The sequence below is a fragment of the Bison bison genome, unplaced genomic scaffold (genome assembly GCF_000754665.1).
Source record: "Bison bison bison isolate TAMUID 2011002044 unplaced genomic scaffold, Bison_UMD1.0 scf7180017864456, whole genome shotgun sequence".
NCBI lineage: Eukaryota > Metazoa > Chordata > Mammalia > Artiodactyla > Bovidae > Bison > Bison bison.
The window spans coordinates 12,141,647-12,159,931 of record NW_011495018.1 but is presented as its reverse complement, the minus strand read 5'-3'; the positions used below and the strand labels follow the sequence as shown (position 1 = coordinate 12,159,931).

Below are 18,285 nucleotides of genomic sequence, written 5' to 3'. Positions count from 1 at the left end.
TGTCATTTTGTTTAGTAGGAACTTGTGGCTACATGGAGCTGACTGGTGGATCATTTTGACTGGTTTTGTCCTTCTAGGCTGTGGTGAAACACCTTTTACCAAATTTGGAGATAACTGTCATTGTGGCCCAGGGAAAACTGAAAGCCACAGGTGCATTGTTTCTTTTTTAAGATTTATTTTTTTGGCTGTGGTGAGTCTTCATTACTGCATGCAGGCTTTCTCTAGTTGCGGTGAGCGGTGGCCACTCTTCATTGTAGCGTGAGGGCTTCTCACTGCGGCGACTTCTGTGGAGCGTGGGCTTGTAGGGCTCACGGGCTTCAGTAGTTTCGGCTTCCAGGATCCAGAGCACAGGCTCTAGTTGTACAGCACGGGCTTAGTTGCTTCACAGCCTGTGGGATCTTCCCAGACCAGAGATCAACCCGGTGTCCCTAGCATCGCAAGGCAGATTCTTAAGCACTGGACCCCCAGGGAAGCCCCACAGGTGTGTTGAGAGAGGACTTGCGGCAGGGTGTGTGAGAAACATCCTCCATCCGGTACACAAGCATGGTGCCTGCTCTACACTGTGCTCTGTGTATCGTATCCTGGGGCTTCCTTGATGCCCACGACAGTGTTCTTACTCTCAAGATGCACCATCTGTGGGGGCATAGGGTCAGCAAACAGGCCATGGCATGGCCGTGTGGCAAGTGCTAGGCTAGACATGAGCGCTGTGGGAGCACATTGGAGGGGCACCTAATTCAGTCTTGCGAATCCTGGAAGGCTCCCTGGAGGAAAGTGATTAGCATCCAAGTCAGACCTGAAGCCCAGGGAGAGGTTAACCTGGAACAGAGGGAACAGCGTGTGGGAAGGCTCAGAGACACTGATGGATGTCAGTACTGAGTGTGGCAAGAGAGGAATAAAGTCTTCTACCTGCTGTGGCAAGGAATTTGGACTTCATCCTGGTGTACTGGGAGGCCATTTAAGGGTTTTAAGCAGGTGTGGTTTAGAAGAGCAGGCTAGAAATGGATTGATGAGCAATACCAGCAGGGGATGCTGTTGGACTGAGCCATGGTGGTGGCAGACAGAGGGGTGAGTTCTAGCGGCTTAACACTATCTATCCGGCTGCTGAGTCTACTGAATGGGGTGGGGGGAGGAGGGGAGGAGGGGGTGATGCCAGTGGTCCTAAGCTGGTAAGTGGCAGTGCCATTTCCTGAGACTGGGAGGGAAAGATGCTCCCAAATGTATGTCCGGATGGCAGAGTGCAGGGGACACTGGATGTGGGCCTGTTGCTCAGGGGAGAGCCAGCCTCATGACAGGCCTGCCCAGTGGGCAGTGGCCGTGTCAACAGCACTGGGGGGCACGGATGACAGCAGCCTTAGCAGTGGAAGGTGGGGTGGAAAGACTGAGGGCAGAAAACTCTTTGAAAAACTTTGGCTACACAGAGGGGTGTTTGTTTTTTCATGAGCCAGGTGACTCATGCAGTTGAAATGCTCCTGGGAAGAAGCAGAGGAGGGAGGCTGAAGCCAGAGGGGGCAGTGAAGTCTGCAGAGCCAGGGCCCGAGGAAACAGGCAGGGTTGGTCAGGCCCAAGCCCAGGACACTGCTGATCACGCAGGGAGGAGGGGAGGCTGGGCGTGGGTGGACGGAGGTCAGCAGGCTTCATGCCGGGAGGCCGATAGCCTTGGCTTTCACCGTGGAGGGCGAAAACGAGTCATCTGCCAGGGAGGAGAAAGGAGGAGCTGGGTAGCAGCTGGCAAAGGTTTTAAGCAGCTGTTCCAACAGGAGTAAGCTGAGAAGGCAAACACCATTGCTTTGGGGGTGGAAGGCCTTCACTCACACCCCACCATTGTACCTGGAGGTGGGCTAGCAGTTTAATGCCTGTGCTTTGGGCACGTGGACCTTTCTCCTTCCTTTTCACTCAACTCTATAGACAAGTTTATTGGTGATTTCACAGTATCCTTTCACAGGCTGACAAACAAATAGAAAATGGAATCTTACATCACACACACATCCCCTTAGCAACTGCACATCGTGTGTCAGACAGGACAGCTCCCGTTTCTCTTCTTCCAACCAAGCCTGTTTAACCCGAGGCAGGACCAGTCTCGGCAGGTGTCATTGTAAGCCATCCTGTTGGCACAGACACCTGTGGGGTTTCCAGGACACTTCTGGCAGGGTTCTTGACACTGAAACCTTAGAGGAAGGTTTTCACGCAGGAACCAAATGAATGCAGCTAAAACGCACACCTACACCCCTCTGTTATAGAAGAGTTCTGTTTCTTCGGTTGCTGACTGAATTTCCTTTTCAAGCTCGTTGCACTGTATCTAAAAAACAAAGTTAAATTCTTAATATGCATATTCAATTTTTTTGCCTTAGAAGTTAAAAAAAAATTTTTTTTCAGGAGTTCCCAGTGCTCGAATGGTTAGGATGTTAGGATTTGGAGCTTTCACTGCCAAGGGCCCCTGGGTTCAATCCCCGGTCGGGGAACCAAGGTCCTGCAAGCCATGTAGTGTAGCAAAAAAAAAAGTTCAGAAAGCATCTATTTCAGTCCAATCTTTTCAGTGATGTCTAAAAAAAAAATTAACCTGGAATTCATGGGCAGTTCAGTGGTTAGGACTCCATGTGGTCACTGCTGAGGGCCCGGGTTCAATCCCTGGTCAGGGAACTAAATCCCACACATTGTGAGGCTTGTAGGATCTTAGTTCCTTGACCAAGGGCTGAGCCTGGGCCCCATGGATTGCAAGTTCAGAGTCCTAACTACTAGACCGTCAGGAAAGTCCCTTATAAACGTTCTTATGGAAAATTTCAAATATAAACAAATGCTGCAGCTCACACAATGTCTGAGGAGGTACCCTGGGCAGGGCCCTGGCAGAACGTCTCTTAGCCCTGCACTCTATCTGCAAGCCACCCCGGGCAGGACAGGACCACCATTCAGCCACCTCAAGCCCACCTTGGATCAACAAGGTATTTTAAACGTCCAGCAAATGCCAAGACTTGCTTGGTGGGGGTCGGGGGTCGGGGGTGGTGATGGTGACAGCAACAAGCATTTCAGCCAAGAAATGCCGGAAATCAGTATCTACTACATCAGTAATGTCCTTGCTATCAGCAACAAGCCTTTGCAGAGGTATGACCTCCGTCTGTCTTTAATAGAAACTAAGCCTCAGAGAGTTTAAGCAGATTGACCAGGGTCACAGATGAGCTGGGAATCTGAGTCCAGGCAGTCTGACTCATCACAGATAATAATATATCCTGCTCTATAGAGCAGCAGGGGCTTCCCAGGTGGCGCTAGTGGTAAAGATTCCAAGTGGTAAAGAATCTACCTGCCAGTGCGGGAGACAGACTTGGGTTCGACCCCTGGGTCAGGAAGATTCCCCTGGAGTAGGAAATGGCAACCCACTCCAGTATTCTTGCCTGGGAAATCCCATAGACAGAGAAGCCTGGTGGGCTGCAGTCCATGGGGCTGCAAAGAGTTGGACATGACTAAGCACACACAGAACAGGTGTTACTGGCTGCACGTGAGCATTTAAGATTAAACTAGGTTAAAAATGCAATCCCTCAGTCATATTAGCCATGTTTCCAGTGCTCAATAGCCAGCTGTGATGAGGGTCTACACATACTGGACAACACATACACAACGTTTCCATCACTGCGGAAACTCCATGGGATGGGGGGGTCACTATAGTATCTCATGAAGCTTTAAACTATCTCAAAGTTGTTTTTTTTTTTTGACTGTCCCAGAAAAACACTTCGGATACACAGTTAAGAAAAACAGAATCCAAAACTGAACAAGTCATCTGCAGGGTGGGATTATGCGTAAATGATGTTATTTTGTTTTCAGTTCAGTCACTCAGTTGTGTCCAACTCTTTGAGACCCCATGAATCACAGCACGCCAGGCCTCCCTGTCCATCACCAACTCCTGGAGCTCACTCAAACTTATTCCTCTGTAAACTTGGCCTGATTTTTTTTCAGAGAATGAGTCATCTCACTCTGATAATGAGAAAAGACAATTTTTTTAAGAGGAAGTTAAAGGGGGACACTTACCCGTCCGATCTGTGGGAAGACACTAAAGGAAACTGGCACCATCAATCCCATGACGAGGACAGTACAAGAAAGCTTCAGCGTCCACAGTGACCATGGATTCTGCAGGAAAAACTGGGTCCTGTAAGAAAAAGGTACCAGGGCTTTTTAATTTAATAAATATTTTTAAAAGATGGCTTACTTAAATTTTTATTTATTTTTTTGGTCTCACCACACGGCAATGCAGGGTATCAGTTCCCCATCCTGGGATCGAACCCAGGCCACCTGCTATGCAAGCTTGGACTCACCCACTGGGCCACCAGGGATGTCCCTTCAGGGCTTTTTTAGAGGCCCGCCCTGTGCTTAAATGGCAGGCAATTGTTTTGTGAGCAGCCGCAGGCCCGGCCTCCGTTCCTAATCACCCCACAACAGGTGATACCAGCAGCTGCACAGATGGAGCTCTGTCTACATGTCAGGCCCGGGTCAAGCACTTCACGTGCATCTGCTCACCTGCTATCCCCCGACCCTATGCTGCTGCTGCTAAATCGCTTCAGTTGTGTCCGACTCTGTGTGACCCCATAGACGGCAGCCCACCAGGCTCCCCCATCCCTGGGATTCTCCAGGCAAGAACACTGGAGTGGGTTGCCATTTCCTTCTCCAATGCATCAAAGTGAAAAGTGAAAGTGAAATTGTTCAGTCATGTCCGACTCTTAGCGACCCCATAGACTGCAGCCCACCAGGCTCCTCCATCCATGGGATTTTCCAGGCAAGAGTACTGGAGTGGGGTGCCATTGCCTTCTCCACCCGACCCTATGAGGTCTGTGTTATCATCATCTCCTTCACACCAACAAGAGGATGCAGCCACCGACCGGGTAAGGACCTTGTCTAACATCTTCAAATTCTCAAAAGTAAGAGGTCAGATTCTAGGACCTGCGCCCTCCTCCCCTGGACTGTGACATTCTGACCCTGACCTCTGAGACTGTGGGAAGAAGGTGCAAGAAACCCAGCCTGGGAAGTCAGTGACCTGGGGTCCTAGGGTCCAGCTAGGGCTCGGCCACTGACAGACCCTGTGCCCTCTGGTAAGTCACCTTCCCCTTCTGAGCCTTGAGACTTTCCAGAGGCAAAAATGAAAAGGTTGAGTCAGAAGGGCCACTGCGGCCACTCTGCCTTGGATACTGTCATGGGTGTGGGACGAGGTCCCTTCCAGGCACCCCCAAGGCCCACCTGGAAATGAAGACCATCTCTCCCCACCAGGCAGGTGGTACCACTGTGCAGGCCTTGGAGGATCAATCTCGAGATCCCAGCTTTCCCAGAATCCCCCACGCTGAGGTCAGCCAGAGAGGAGCAGGGGGATCCAACCCAGCAGAAGTCCCCACAGCCACCCAGCTGGATCGATCACAGGAAGTAAGAGTTGGACAGAACACTGCTGCTTCCTGAAATGCACTCCTTGTGTGGTCCAAACAGAGGCTTCCTAGCTCAGCAGCCCAGACAGAGCAGGCTGGGCCAGCACAGGGCAGGTGACCCCTCTTGGACCAACAGAATCCTTTCCCAGGAGTTTGTGAACTGCATGGAAGACAATCCGTGCCCCCAGCCCCCCAAGGTTTGCTGTGTTTTTCTCTCTCATCCAGACACTGAGGACTTCCCTAGTGGTCTAGTGATTAAGGGGCTTCCCAGGTGGAGCTAGTGCTAAAGAACCCGCCTGCCAATACAGGTTAAACATAAGAGACAAGGGTTCAATCCTTGGGTTGGGAAGATCCCCTGGTGGAGGGCATGGCAACCCCCTCCAGTACTCCGCCTTCCAATGCAGGGGGTGTGGGCTTGATCCCTAGTTGGGGAATTAAGGTCCCACATGCTGTGGGGACAGCCAAAAATTAAAAAAAAAAAAAAGGACACTGCAAGGGTACGAGCTGGGAGGTGGCCACAGTCACGTGTCAATGTGAAGAAGCCCATGTACAGAGGGAAAGGAGGAAGACAACACCCACAAAGGAGAAGAGCGGACTGTCCTGCACAACAAGAGTTCTGATCTGCTGCCGCAGGCCACTCCCCCTGCCCTGTTCCTGGTATCTAAACCAACACCTCTCCTCCTATCCTAAGCTACTTCCTGCAAGTGGGGCCTCTCACACTAGCTGACCCCAGGTTCTCCTCCTAACAGGCCATGGCAGGGACTTCCTGGTTGTCCAGTGGTTAAGATGCGGTGCTCCTAATGCAGGGGACCTGGGTTTGATCCGTGGTTGAGGAATTAGATCCACAAGCTACAACCAAAAGATCCTGCATGCCACAAGTAAGAGCTGGCACGGCCAAATGAATAAATATTGAAATGGATAAATAAAGGAATGGAAAAAAAAAAAAAAAGGGAATGGCAGTCAACTGATTCTGGGCCACTTAAGCTAATTTAGCACATGCTTGGAACGACGAGGGGAGAGACTTGAGCAACATCCATAGCACATGAGAGCTGGGAAAGAAAAGTGAAAAAGCGAAAGTGTTAGACACTCAGTCATGTCTGGCTCTGCGACCCCATGGACTGTAGCCTGCCAGGCTCTTCTGTTCCTGGAATTCTGCAGGCAAGAATACTGGCCCGCAAATCCTCCAAACTCATCTTTCTATCATCAGAAATGAGGAATCGAGCCTCAGCAGGTGCAGGGACATGCCCAAGGAGTAGATGTAACCGAGGACAGAGCCTGGGGGAGAGTCCAGGTTTGCTGGAACGTGCACATCAGGATTTCCAGACCTGCCCTAAATCAATCCTACCATCTTAATGGTGATGAAGACTATTTAGAAGGAAGATTCCTAAAGCACCTTCTTCCTATCCCGCTCATCAGGTTCAGTATTTGACAAATTTTATGCGATTTTGATGGTAAACACATTTATTCCTTCCTGGGGATATAAGCATACCTCTTACCTTTTAAAAAAGTATGCGAAGACTTCAGGGATAAACGCAGAGGTCCCAAACAGCACAACTCTGGATGTTGCTGTATCTTTAACGGCCTAGAGGAAATGAAAAGAAAGCAGCTTAGCACATGGAGTGGGACAATTTCCAGGGATCTTGCAACTCACGACAGAGACTGGCAAACTGCCATTCTCCCCTCTCTGCACGTGCAAAGAGCTGGAAGCGGTGCTTGACCTGCACATGTACAGAAGATGCCTGGAGTTGGTGCCTGGAATGATCAGAGATGAGATTAACCTATCCCTGACTCCACAATGGTCTCCATCACTCCCACCAACCACCCCAAGTAAAATATTAAGTACAAGCAGAAGCAGCTGACAGATAAATCCTTACTTAGAACCAAATGGCAGGCCCTTTGCTGGAAAAGCTTGATTTGCCACTGAGGACATCTCCACATTTTTCTTTCAGTCCAGAACTCTGCACACCAACCTTCCTCTCCTGAACCGCCCACAGTTAATCCCACTCCTTCCAGTAGGGGAAGCCCAGCTCCGAGTGCACTGGCATGGCATCATGTCCGCATGTAACATGCATGAGCCTGCCTGCATGCACCCATCTTTAGCTTGTGTGATGAACAGTGTGTTATACAATTTTATTTTGCATAAACATGCATGTATAGTCTATACCTGTTGCCATCTTTTCTATAATATACGTTACTCTCTATATTGAACTTTTAAACATATCCCTGACAGTACGGATTATATACACAAAATCAGGTGTATTTAAGGGCAACATCGGAGATGTTCAAGGGAAATTTTGACTATAGATGACACTTGCATTGGAACGTCAGAACCCAACCCCTGGGTAAGACACAACTCTACACGCTCAGTGCAAGACAGACAGGCACTCTGCCCACTCGGCCCTCCCCTGAAATCTGTTCTGTGCACTTCCGGCCTCCTGTGACTCCGTGGCTACAGCCCATTGTTCAGGCTTCTCTACTGTTGCCCACGTGCCTGTTTTCTGCCTAGGACACTAATGCTCAGCTCATCTGATCCCCTGTAGGAATGCCCTTCCCCCACGAGGACAGAGGGCTGCAAGAAGGGTGGCTTTTAAAAATAACCTTTCAGGAGTATAAGATAAAGTCACTCGACTCCAAGAAGAAAAGAGTAGTGGCTGAGCCTGGTGTGCTTCGGCGTCAGCAGGGCAAGGCCGGCCTCTCTCCATTTGTCTTGTGTGGAAGGGAAGACATTGCAAACCAGACACCAGTCATGAGACACTGCGAGATGCGTGATGGCCTGCAACTGAGTAGGCGGCAGAGCCAGTCAAAGGAAAACAGCGTGGACTAGGCTCCTGAAATCTGATCAAAGGTGCCTTATTACAATCAGATATTGCTGGTTACGCAGTTTCTGAAATTTTAGCTGAAGAAAAGAAACCTTCCGGTGACAGGGAAGTGACGAAAGAATGATCAAGCTTACGCACGGTCACAGACATTTTATTCTTAAGAGAAAGATCACCTTTTTTTTTTTAAAGTAGATCATCAAACCTTTCTTTTACCCTAAATTGGCTGTGTTGCAAACAAGGAAGCTCCTCTCAATAAGATGGGCTAGATAACTGGGTAGCTAGCAGGGCCCGAGGCTCCCTCCCAGCCCCTGGAGAGAAGCGATGCTGACTGGTGAGGGGGTGGGTCTCCAGAGCCCAGCAGAGCACCCGAGAGGTGGGAGGTGCTGAAGAACAACTTGTGGATTAGGCATTTGCTCTCGTGCTTCTCACCATGCCCTGCAGTTAAAATTCAGTTGAAGAAAAATGCCAAAACACATCCACACACAGAGTTGTAAACAAGTGGTCAGAGCGGCATCAGGGGCAAAGCCAAAAATTGGACACAATCCAAATGTCCATCGCCTGGGGAGTAGACAAGCAAAACATGGTACAGCCATACAGTGAGAGACTGCTGCTGCTACGTGGCTTCAGTCATGTCCGACTCTGTGCGACCCCAGAGACGGCAGCCCACCAGGCTCCCCCGTCCCTGGGATTCTCCAGGCAAGAGCACTGGAGTGGGGTGCCACTGCCTTCTCCGACAGTGGGAGACTACTCTGCAATAAAAAGCCACGCCCTACCAATGCATGAAAAGATGGATGAACCTCAAAAGCCAAAGAGGCCAGACACAAAAATACTGTGATTCACTTGCATGACACTTCTAGAAAAGGTAAAGCAATGAAGACATGAAGCAGATCAGGGTTTCGCTGGGGGTGGGAGGGGGAGTGACTGAAACGGGCCCCGACAAAACTTTCAGGGGGATGAACATGTTTTAAAATTGGACTGTGGTGGGACTTCCCTGGTGGTCCAAGGGCTAAGACTCTGCTCCCAGTCTTGGTCAATCCCTGGTCAGGGAACTCGATCCCACAAGCAGCAGCTAGGAGTTTCTGCATGCCACAACTAAGACCCAGTACAGCCAAATAGTAAAACTTAAAATAATAATAAAATAAATCTTGATATGTATTTGGGTTCTCTGGTAGCTCAGCTGGTAAAGAATCTGACTGCAATGCAGGAGATCCCAGTTCGATTCCTGGGTTGGGAAGATCCGCTGGAGAAGGTGGCGCTAGTGGTAAAAAACCCGCCTGCTAAGGCAGGAGACAGAAGAGACGTGGGTTCGATCCCTGGCTCAGGAAGATCCTCTGGAAGAGGAGGGCGTGGCAACCGACTCCAGTATTCTTGCCTGGAGAATCCCACAGACAGAGGAGTCTGGTGGGCTACAGTCCATAGGGTTCCAAAAAAGTCAGACACGACTGAAGCGACTTAGCACAGCACACACTTAATGTATCTATATAGATGACTGATAGATGGTCAGATATTCTATTGGTTCTGTTTCTCTGGAGAACCCAGATACTGCATCATCTTTTAAACATCAGAGTGCAAATGTAAACTGCCTCTGAGCATCATGAGAAACGACAGATCAGAAAAGGCTGAAGGGAGATGTGAATTTGTTACCAGCTCTCAGACTGACAATTAAATTCTTTGCCCCAAAGGCAAGCAGCTTAAAGCTCCAAGGCGTGCGTCCCCTACCTTTGTCCCGGCTTTTCTGGAATAACCTATGACATTGCCTTCCTTGTCCATGACCTCGATCCCACGCATGGGCTCCAAACTTCGGGAGGCGATCACATTCATCCCACTGAGCTGGGCTGTGGATGTAAAGAAGGAAACAGAGGGATGAGTGTGGGTCCAGTGAAGGGACATGTTTCCGAAGGTCACGCCTCTTTCTCTGATGGGTGTGCTTTGCCGATCCATGGGTGGTCACCTGACACATAAAAGGTCAGCTTTCTCCTGGGCTGTGGAGTAGGGGTCAGAACTGCTGGCCTCTCAGTCTTGGATTCTGACTACAACTCAGCCCCAAGTCCTGACACCTTTAATGGGATTCCCAGAAAAACCCCGGGGCCCTTGAAATATGCCTGCCTTCTTTGCTGAAGCTGGCTTGACCCAGTTTCTATAACATAATTTCCCAGATTTTACCACTGACCTAATTCTGCCAACTCTTCAAGCTGCTTTGATTTCCAAGCCCAAATGCTGAGTGTGAATTACCGAACTTGCAGACTGGCAAATTTAAAACAGTTGGTTAATATCTCTGTCCCTCCCTTAGAGTCAGACCTGCTGCTGCTGCTGCTGCTAAGTCGCTTCAGTCGTGTCTGACTCTGTGCGACCCCATAGGCAGCAGCCCACCAGGCTCCCCCGTCCCTGGGATTCTCCAGGCAAGAACACTGGAATGCATTGCCATTTCCTTCTCCAATGCATGAAAGTGAAAAAATAAAGTGAAGTGGCTCAGTCGTACCCGACTCTTAGCGACCCCATGGACTGCAGCCCACTAGGCTCCTCTGTCTATGGGATTTTCCAGGCAAGAGTACCTGGAGTGGGGTGCCATCATCAGACCACTGGTTTGAAATCCCCAAGACTACTACTTCCTCCCTGTGTAACCCTAGAAAATCTCCCTAACCGCCCCTTGCCTCAGTCTCCTCATCTGTAAATGGGGATACTATTACCTGCCCCTAAGTTGTTGTCAAGATTCAGTGAAATAATATATGGACAAGGCTTGTACAGTCTTTACAAAAAGATGGAGATGTAGCGAATGGACGTGCGGACACAGAGAGGGGTGGGCGGTGGGGGACGAACTGGGAGACTGGGATTGACGTATATACACCACCATGTATAAAACCGAGAGCTAGTGGGAAACTGCTGTGCAGCGCAGGAGCTTAGCTCAGCGCTCTGTGATGACCTGGAGGGGTGGGATGGGGGGGAATAGGAAGAAGCCTCATGTGGGAGGGGATATATGTGTACATACATACAGCTATTTCACTTTGCTGTACAGCAGAAACTAACACTGTAAAGCAATTATATTCCAATAAAAAATTTTAAAAATAAAAAATATTAATTGGAATATAACATTTATTATAAATAATATATTTATTTATTTATATAAATATAAATAAAATGTAATTTGTGTTTCCAGGTTTGTGTTCATCCTTTGACAACTCAACGGGTATCTACAGAGAAAGTGTCATTTCTCAAACCAAAGACCCCATCTGGACCTGGGAGCACCAGCAAGCTGTAAATGGTGGCTCTCACCAGCTGCCGTGAGGCCCAGAGACTGGGGTATCCCTGAAGATGGAGACAGGCTCCTGCTTACCAAGAATGATGACGGGAATGAAGTTTCTGCTCAGAACGCTATTCATTGAAAGCCTTACTTGGAGCAGACGAGGGAATAACTAGAAAATGAGAGAGACAAATCATTATTGCATGGGATCAGCAGAGAGCTAGTGTCAACTCAGTTCCTGTTACAGGGCAGGACCCTGCACGTGTCTCCACATATTTCTTGTTTTAATTCCTGCAACAGTGAAGTGTTCTCCCTGATCATCAGAGGAACACTTGGAGACTTAGGCTACAGAACGTGTCCAGAGTCACTAAGATATTACGGATTTGAGCCAAGATGTGAACCCAGGCTCACCAGACTCTGAAGTCTACATTTTCACTCATTACAGTATCCTGACATTGAAAGCAACACACAATTTGTATAACATGTTTACAAACATGACATTATTTTTTGTTTTTGGTCGCATACTGCTGCATATGGGATCTTAGTTCCCTGACCAGGGATCAAACCTACACCCCCTGCAGTGGAAGTTTCGAGTCTTAACCACTGGACCACCAGGAAAGTCCCCTGAATTAATTTTTTTATGAAAGATACTAGTACTGAGTCCATGCCTAGAAACTTAGGGGAAAAAAAAAATCACATAATTTTGGGGTTGTAGGATTACAGGTAACTTTGATTTTCTTCTTTATGTCTTAATCATACTTTCTAAATTCAGTTAGAACACACAATTTTGATTCTGAGGAGTAAAAGATTTGACACATTTAAAAAATACATATGCCCAAAAAACAAACAAACAAACAAAATACATACGCCCAAAAAAGTTGAAGACACAATCACTCCTGCTCCTAGTAATAAGCTCTCGTGTGCACGGCGATCCTAGGGAAAAACAAACGTTCATATTTAGCAAATACCATAGTTTTACCCAGGAAAGATAATTCCAACACACACACAAAATCGCCAAAAGAAACTGTGAAACTGCATGGCCTCTGGGCCTCGTAATACTCACGTAGCTCGCGTTTCCATTGACGATGTTGAAGGCTGTACTGTAGGTGTAGAAGGAAGCCTACAGGAAGACAGAGGCGAACACGTCACATTTTGGTTTCAAGTGCAACAAATTCAATAATTCTGAAATAGAAAGAATTGCTACCTGAGGTAAAATCATGGACTTCAGACTTTTCACTGGCAGCATTGACAGAAATAGCTGTAAAGAAAGTAAAGCACGTATAGACCACTATACATAAAATAAACAAGGACCTACTGTGTAGTACAGAGAACTATAGCCAAGATCTTGTAATAACCTACAGTGGAAAAGAATCTGAAAAAGAATACATATATAATGAATCGCTCTGCTGTAAACCTGAAGCACTGTAAATGAAGTATACTTCAATTAAAGAAAATAAAGCAGAACTGAGAGTGTCTTGGGGTGGGGAGGGAAGGCTTGTGGTACACAGAATCTCCCCAGGGAGATGTAGAACCGAGTCTCCAAGAGTGGGGCAAGAAGCAGAAGATGTGCATGCTGGGGGCAAGTGGCCCATAGACAGGTGGTGTTGGATGGGCCCCCACGGGCAGTGAGAGCCCGGAGGGTGCCTCACGGTGGTCCCTGTCTCCAGACGTGCAATCGAGCAGGGTGGTTGAAAAGCAGCATTTTAATTTATTTTAAATTAAATTTGCAGGGGGCAGAGGAGTGCTGTCACTTAGTAAGCATGCCTCATGAGAGCCAAGGTGGACAGCCTCACTGCGGGGGGGAGGGTGATTCCAGGTCCCAGGGGAGGGCCTGCCTGATTAGTGGGGAGGGGGCTTGGGGAGAGGAGGTGACAGCCAGTGACATGGGCCTGTGCCACAGAGCATGTCCTAACTCATCTACCTCCCCCTTAGAGCTTGGCACATGGTAGGTATTCAAAGAAAGGGTTACCTTGCGACATTGTGTATCCACAACAGGCCCTGATGCCCGGGGCGATAAGTAGGGGTGGGGTGTGGACAAGGGTCAGAGGTGAGAGGTCCTAACCATCTATCAGATAGTCACGGGACAGGGTCCCAGAACTTAGGAGATGGATGGACGTCCTCCTGACCCCTTGGCTTCTTAGTGGTGAATGGTAGCTTACTTACCGTGGGCGCTGTGAAAGGCAGGAGAGCTGGCGAAAAAGACAAGAGGGTCAGTGACGGCAGAGAGGGTGGGAAACCGCCCACCCTGAAGTCTCTTCTCAGGCACGGGAGTCAAAGGATATTTTTTACACACTTTTCTTTCTAATACAAATAACAACTACCTGCATGAGGCAAAACTGAAAACCAGCACAGCAGAGGAAGGCCTGACCAGGCTTTCTCTCACTGAGGGTAAGTGGTCACTTGTTGCAAGTCTTTTTTCACCCTTCCAGGTGAATTCAATACATCTGTGACACTGTGACTTACAAGACATATGTATTTGGTCTTCATCCCTATTCCTGGCACAGAGATCCTAAAACCCTTGAAATTTCCTAAGTGAGAAGGGGGATAAAGGTGAAAGGAGTATCTCTTATTCTTTTTTTTTTTTGATTTATTTGGCTGCACCAGGTCTTAGCTGTAGCATGCAGTCTAGTTCCCTGGTCAAGGATCGAACCTGGGCCCCCTGCGTCGAGAGCATGGAGTCTTAGCCGTTGGACCAAGTGCCTCTCATTCTTCAAAGCAAGCCCCTTTCAACCACACCTGAGATAATGTCAATACGGTGGCTTTGGGAAAGCACCGAAGGATGGGGCTGGTTGCCAGGGGAACCAACCACATGATTTGGAGGGAGGCAAGGTTTTCTAAAGGTTACAAACCACTTGTGAGAATTAGAATCAACTCACCTGCAGGTCGAAAAGGACCAGGGATTAGTCTGCTATTGTCGGGATGCACTGTAGACTTCAGAGGGGTAAACACAAAGGTGAGTCTGCTGTTTGGTTTCGCTATTTTAGGCTAAAAATTAGGATGGGGCTGAAACTTACAAGACTTCTCTTCCAAGCTTCTTGTATCTAAAAAGAGAAAGACCAAGCAATAGCTTTTAAAGGTGGCTCGGCAGCCAAAATAGCTCCTCTCCAGTTTCATTTCTGGTACCACCTCTGCTACCTTTCAGAGAGTGGAGGGTGAACTGTTTTCTACCACGGGGGGAAAGCAGATCAAAACAAGTAAATCAAATGAATGAACTAACAAGAAGCAAAAATAAGAGCCACATGAAAATGACCAAAACATTAAAAAGCCCCCCAAGTCTGTGACCTTGGAGAGGCCAACTTCTAACTCACCCCTTGGGGGAGTCCCTGAATGCAGCCAGCCTCCCCCAGCTCAGAGTGGAGCAGGCTGTGTGCAAACCACACCATTAGCCAAGTCACTGTAACAGAGCCAGGTGTGAGTTCAGAGGCCCCAACAAGTTCTTAGAAAAACCAAGTTAAACATGCGAGCTTTCCGCAGGCTGCCTCAAGGGATTGATGTTTGTGGGCTCTGGAAAGCCCCATTTGCTGCAAGGTAGATAACAAACACTGGGCTTAAGTCTTTGGGCAGGGGCTGTAACCCCGCCCCGTAACACTGCTTCTAACAGGGAGCAGATGCTGACTTCAGAGGCCTGCCAGAATTCTGGAATTGGCCATGGGGCTCGGGAGTCAGCTACAGAGAACACCCATAACAGATATTATAACTGCCAATCTCTGTTGCACAGGAGGAACCCTATGCTTTTTCCCCTTAATACTAGTTCCTAACAGTCATAACTCATATTCATCTAGCTTACAAGAAGGAGTCCTAACTATATTTTAAAAGCTAACCCAACTGAGTAGTGTTTATGATGACAAAATCCCACTTGAGTTCAGACCATGCAGTTGGAATCACCTGAAGGCAGCGAAGCCCAGCCTTGAGCCATGCACACCTGGGAACAAGAAACATACCCTTTTGTCCTCCAGGTCACCTCTGGATGCATCTTCATTTGTTAACAACAGTTGCCTTGATTTTTCTATTTTTTCCTACAATTAGATATAAAGAAATCAAGCAATGATCTCAACTTCAGATTTATCCACAGATTTAAGAATCACATGCTTAGTAACACCTGATTTTAATTTTTTTTTTTTTTTACTTCTCCAAGAGGCTTGCAGGATCTTAATTCTTGATCAGGGATTGAACCCACACTCTCAGTATTCCACTGCATGAATATAGCATTTTCTATTTCTCTATTTCCCTACTGATGTGCATTCAGCTTGTTTCCTATTTTTCTCTATTATAAACAAAATGACAGGGAACATTTATTTGAGCACAAAGATGGAAGTGTCCCGGTGGATCTGGCTGAAAGTGTCATTGCTGGTCTCTCATGAAGGGTTTCTCTTCCTCTTCATCCCTCAGCCACACCTGGTTCAAACTCTCATCTTTCACTTAGACAATTGAGTCATCTCCTGAACTGATCATAGTCTGGGTCCCTCTGGTTACTCACCACATGGCTAAGTAAAAATCCCTCTTGTCTGAATGATACACAAGAACCTTCCAGAACTGTCTGGTTCCCCTAAGTTAAAAGACTCAGTAACTGGGTGACCTGGCCCCTGGCTCCCTCCCCTTTGCTTACAGTCCTGTCTTCCTGACAGTTCCTCCCTGGCCCACCCTCTCTCCCTCCCAGCCTTCTTTAAACAACCTCCCCCAATTCCCTGCTGCACCTTGCCCTTAGAGCCCTGGGTCAAGGTCTGTGACTAGCTTTGCTAGTCTGTCCTCCATTACCAGGGAGGTTTATTTTTGAAACCACCAGCACCAGGCCCAGGGTTTGGTTAGTTATTGTTGTTTAGTCAATAAGTCGTGTCCAACTCTTTTGTGGCCCCATGGACTGTAGCCCGCCAGGCTCCTCTGTCTATGGGATTTCCTAGGCAAGAATACTGGAGTGGGTTGCCATTTCCTTCTCCAGGGGATCTTCCAAATCCAGGAATTGAACCTGTGTCTCCTACATTGCAGGCAGATTGTCTACCACGAAGTCACTCACCCAGGAAGCCAAGATTTGGTACTACCTGTTAAATGGATGTCTGTTTTTATGTAGCAACCTTCCCATCTCACAAGTTCACTCACAAGGAGTAAAAACATGATAATATACATGGATTCTGCTATTTCAACTGCTTTGAAAAGGGAGATACAACCTTCACATTTCAGAATAAAATGTGAAATCCACTATTTTGAAAACAAGAAAATACTTACAATTGAAAGGACCAAATTCGTAGGATCCAACAATTCTGTCCACTGAAGAAATCTTTGAATAAAAGACTTAAGAGGGGCAGGAGCACCAGAGAGGTTAATGGCAGCAGAAAAACAAAAACAGGTAATAATAACAGTTAACATTATTTTCAGAACCTCAGAGGGCCTTCTCCTTGCAGCATCTCCTAGAATCCTCACAACATCCCCATCTTACAGGTGAAGACACTGAAGCTTCCAAGGGCTCATGAATGTACTCAAGGAAGCCCAACCAGGAAATGACCCAATGGCCTGTGCTTTTCACCTCTAATTGCTCTTGAGGATTAAAAGCCCAGACTTTAGAGTCAAATGGACCTATGTTCACTCCCCACATATCACCTTGAAGCACTGCCTATTAAGGTCTTAGAATCTGTTTCTTCACACCCCTTGGGTGATTATAAGGCTTGCATGCACGCTATGTCACCTCGTTGCAACCCTAAGGACTGTAGCGTACCGGGCTCCTCTGTTCATGGGATTCTCCAGGCAAGAATACTGGAGTGGGTTGCCATTTCCTCCTCTGGGGATCTTTCCCACCCAGGGATTGAACCGGAGCCACCTGGAAAGTCTGGTTATAAGGCTTATCTCCAGTCATAAAGAACTGAACTCTCCAGTGAAGGCTCAATAAAGGCAGTTTGGTTCACATATGGAGAAAGGAGGCTTGGTTTGCTTCCCAATGCCCACAGACTTTGCAGTGACTCCCTCTTTGAGACCTGGCTCTGCTAGGACAACTTGAGTTTCTTGTCCTTGACTTTCCCGCCTAAGAGAAAGGAGCTAAGCTCTGCTCTAGGTCAAGGCTGAATGAGAACACTCTAGACACGTGCTGTCCAATTAACCACATGTGGCCAGGCCAATTCGAGATGTGCTGTATGTGGAAACCATACACAAAGACTTCTAGAGAAAAGGATGTAAGAAATCGCATTCATAATTTTTTATATTGGTTACATGTTGAAATGTTAATATTTTGTTTCTACTGGGCTAAATGCAATATATTATTAAAATTACAAGGTAAAAAGTCATATATATTTTTTTAATGTGACTACTAGAAAATTTGGAATTACCCACGTGGCTCCATCCTATTTCTATTGGACAGAGCCTCCGGCCACTGCCTGGAGGCGGGGCTTCCCGCAGCCCGGAATCTCATGGTCGGGCGGCTGAGCCTACAGACTCCTGTGGGGCTCCTGGGGAGGACCTGTTTTGTGCCTCTCCAACCTGGTGCTCAGCAACAGCCTGAGCAGCAGAAGCAGACCCCTGAGGGGTGGGAAGTGACTCCTGGTTCGTGCGATCTGCAGGGTGACACTGCGTTACCCTCCCTAGCCAAGTCTGCGGCAGAGGCGACGCACGCTAACCGCCGTGGCCGTCGGCATCCTGCAAGCTTGGCTTTCCCTTCGTTCCCTCCCCGGGGTCTGAGACGGGAAGGCGGGTGCTGCGACCACGTGGCCTGCCCAAGGTCACGGTGGCCAGCGGCGACTCCAGGCCGCGCGGCCCTCCCCGCCCCCAGCTGCGCCGGGCCCGGGCCGTACTTGGCGTTCGGTGATCCAGAAGCGCACGTTGGGCTCCATGCGGGTGGCGGCGCCGCTGCACC

The 18,285-nt window shown here is 48.3% G+C and overlaps 1 protein-coding gene across 1 annotated transcript; it reads right to left on the bottom strand.

Annotated features, from left to right (window-relative positions):
- Positions 1 to 1,886: 1,886 nt before the first annotated feature.
- On the bottom strand, positions 1,887 to 18,279 carry SFXN4 (sideroflexin 4). The gene is made up of 14 exons (XM_010859264.1): positions 18,224 to 18,279; positions 16,671 to 16,736; positions 15,392 to 15,466; positions 14,465 to 14,491; positions 14,327 to 14,381; positions 13,614 to 13,639; positions 12,655 to 12,708; positions 12,514 to 12,570; positions 12,318 to 12,383; positions 11,544 to 11,622; positions 9,932 to 10,047; positions 6,890 to 6,975; positions 4,015 to 4,132; positions 1,887 to 2,296 (listed from the first exon to the last, which is right to left on the bottom strand). The coding sequence occupies exons 1-14, from the start codon at positions 18,260 to 18,262 to the stop codon at positions 2,219 to 2,221; spliced, it is 942 nt and encodes a 313-aa protein (XP_010857566.1). The 5' UTR covers positions 18,263 to 18,279; the 3' UTR covers positions 1,887 to 2,218.
- Positions 18,280 to 18,285: the final 6 nt, after the last annotated feature.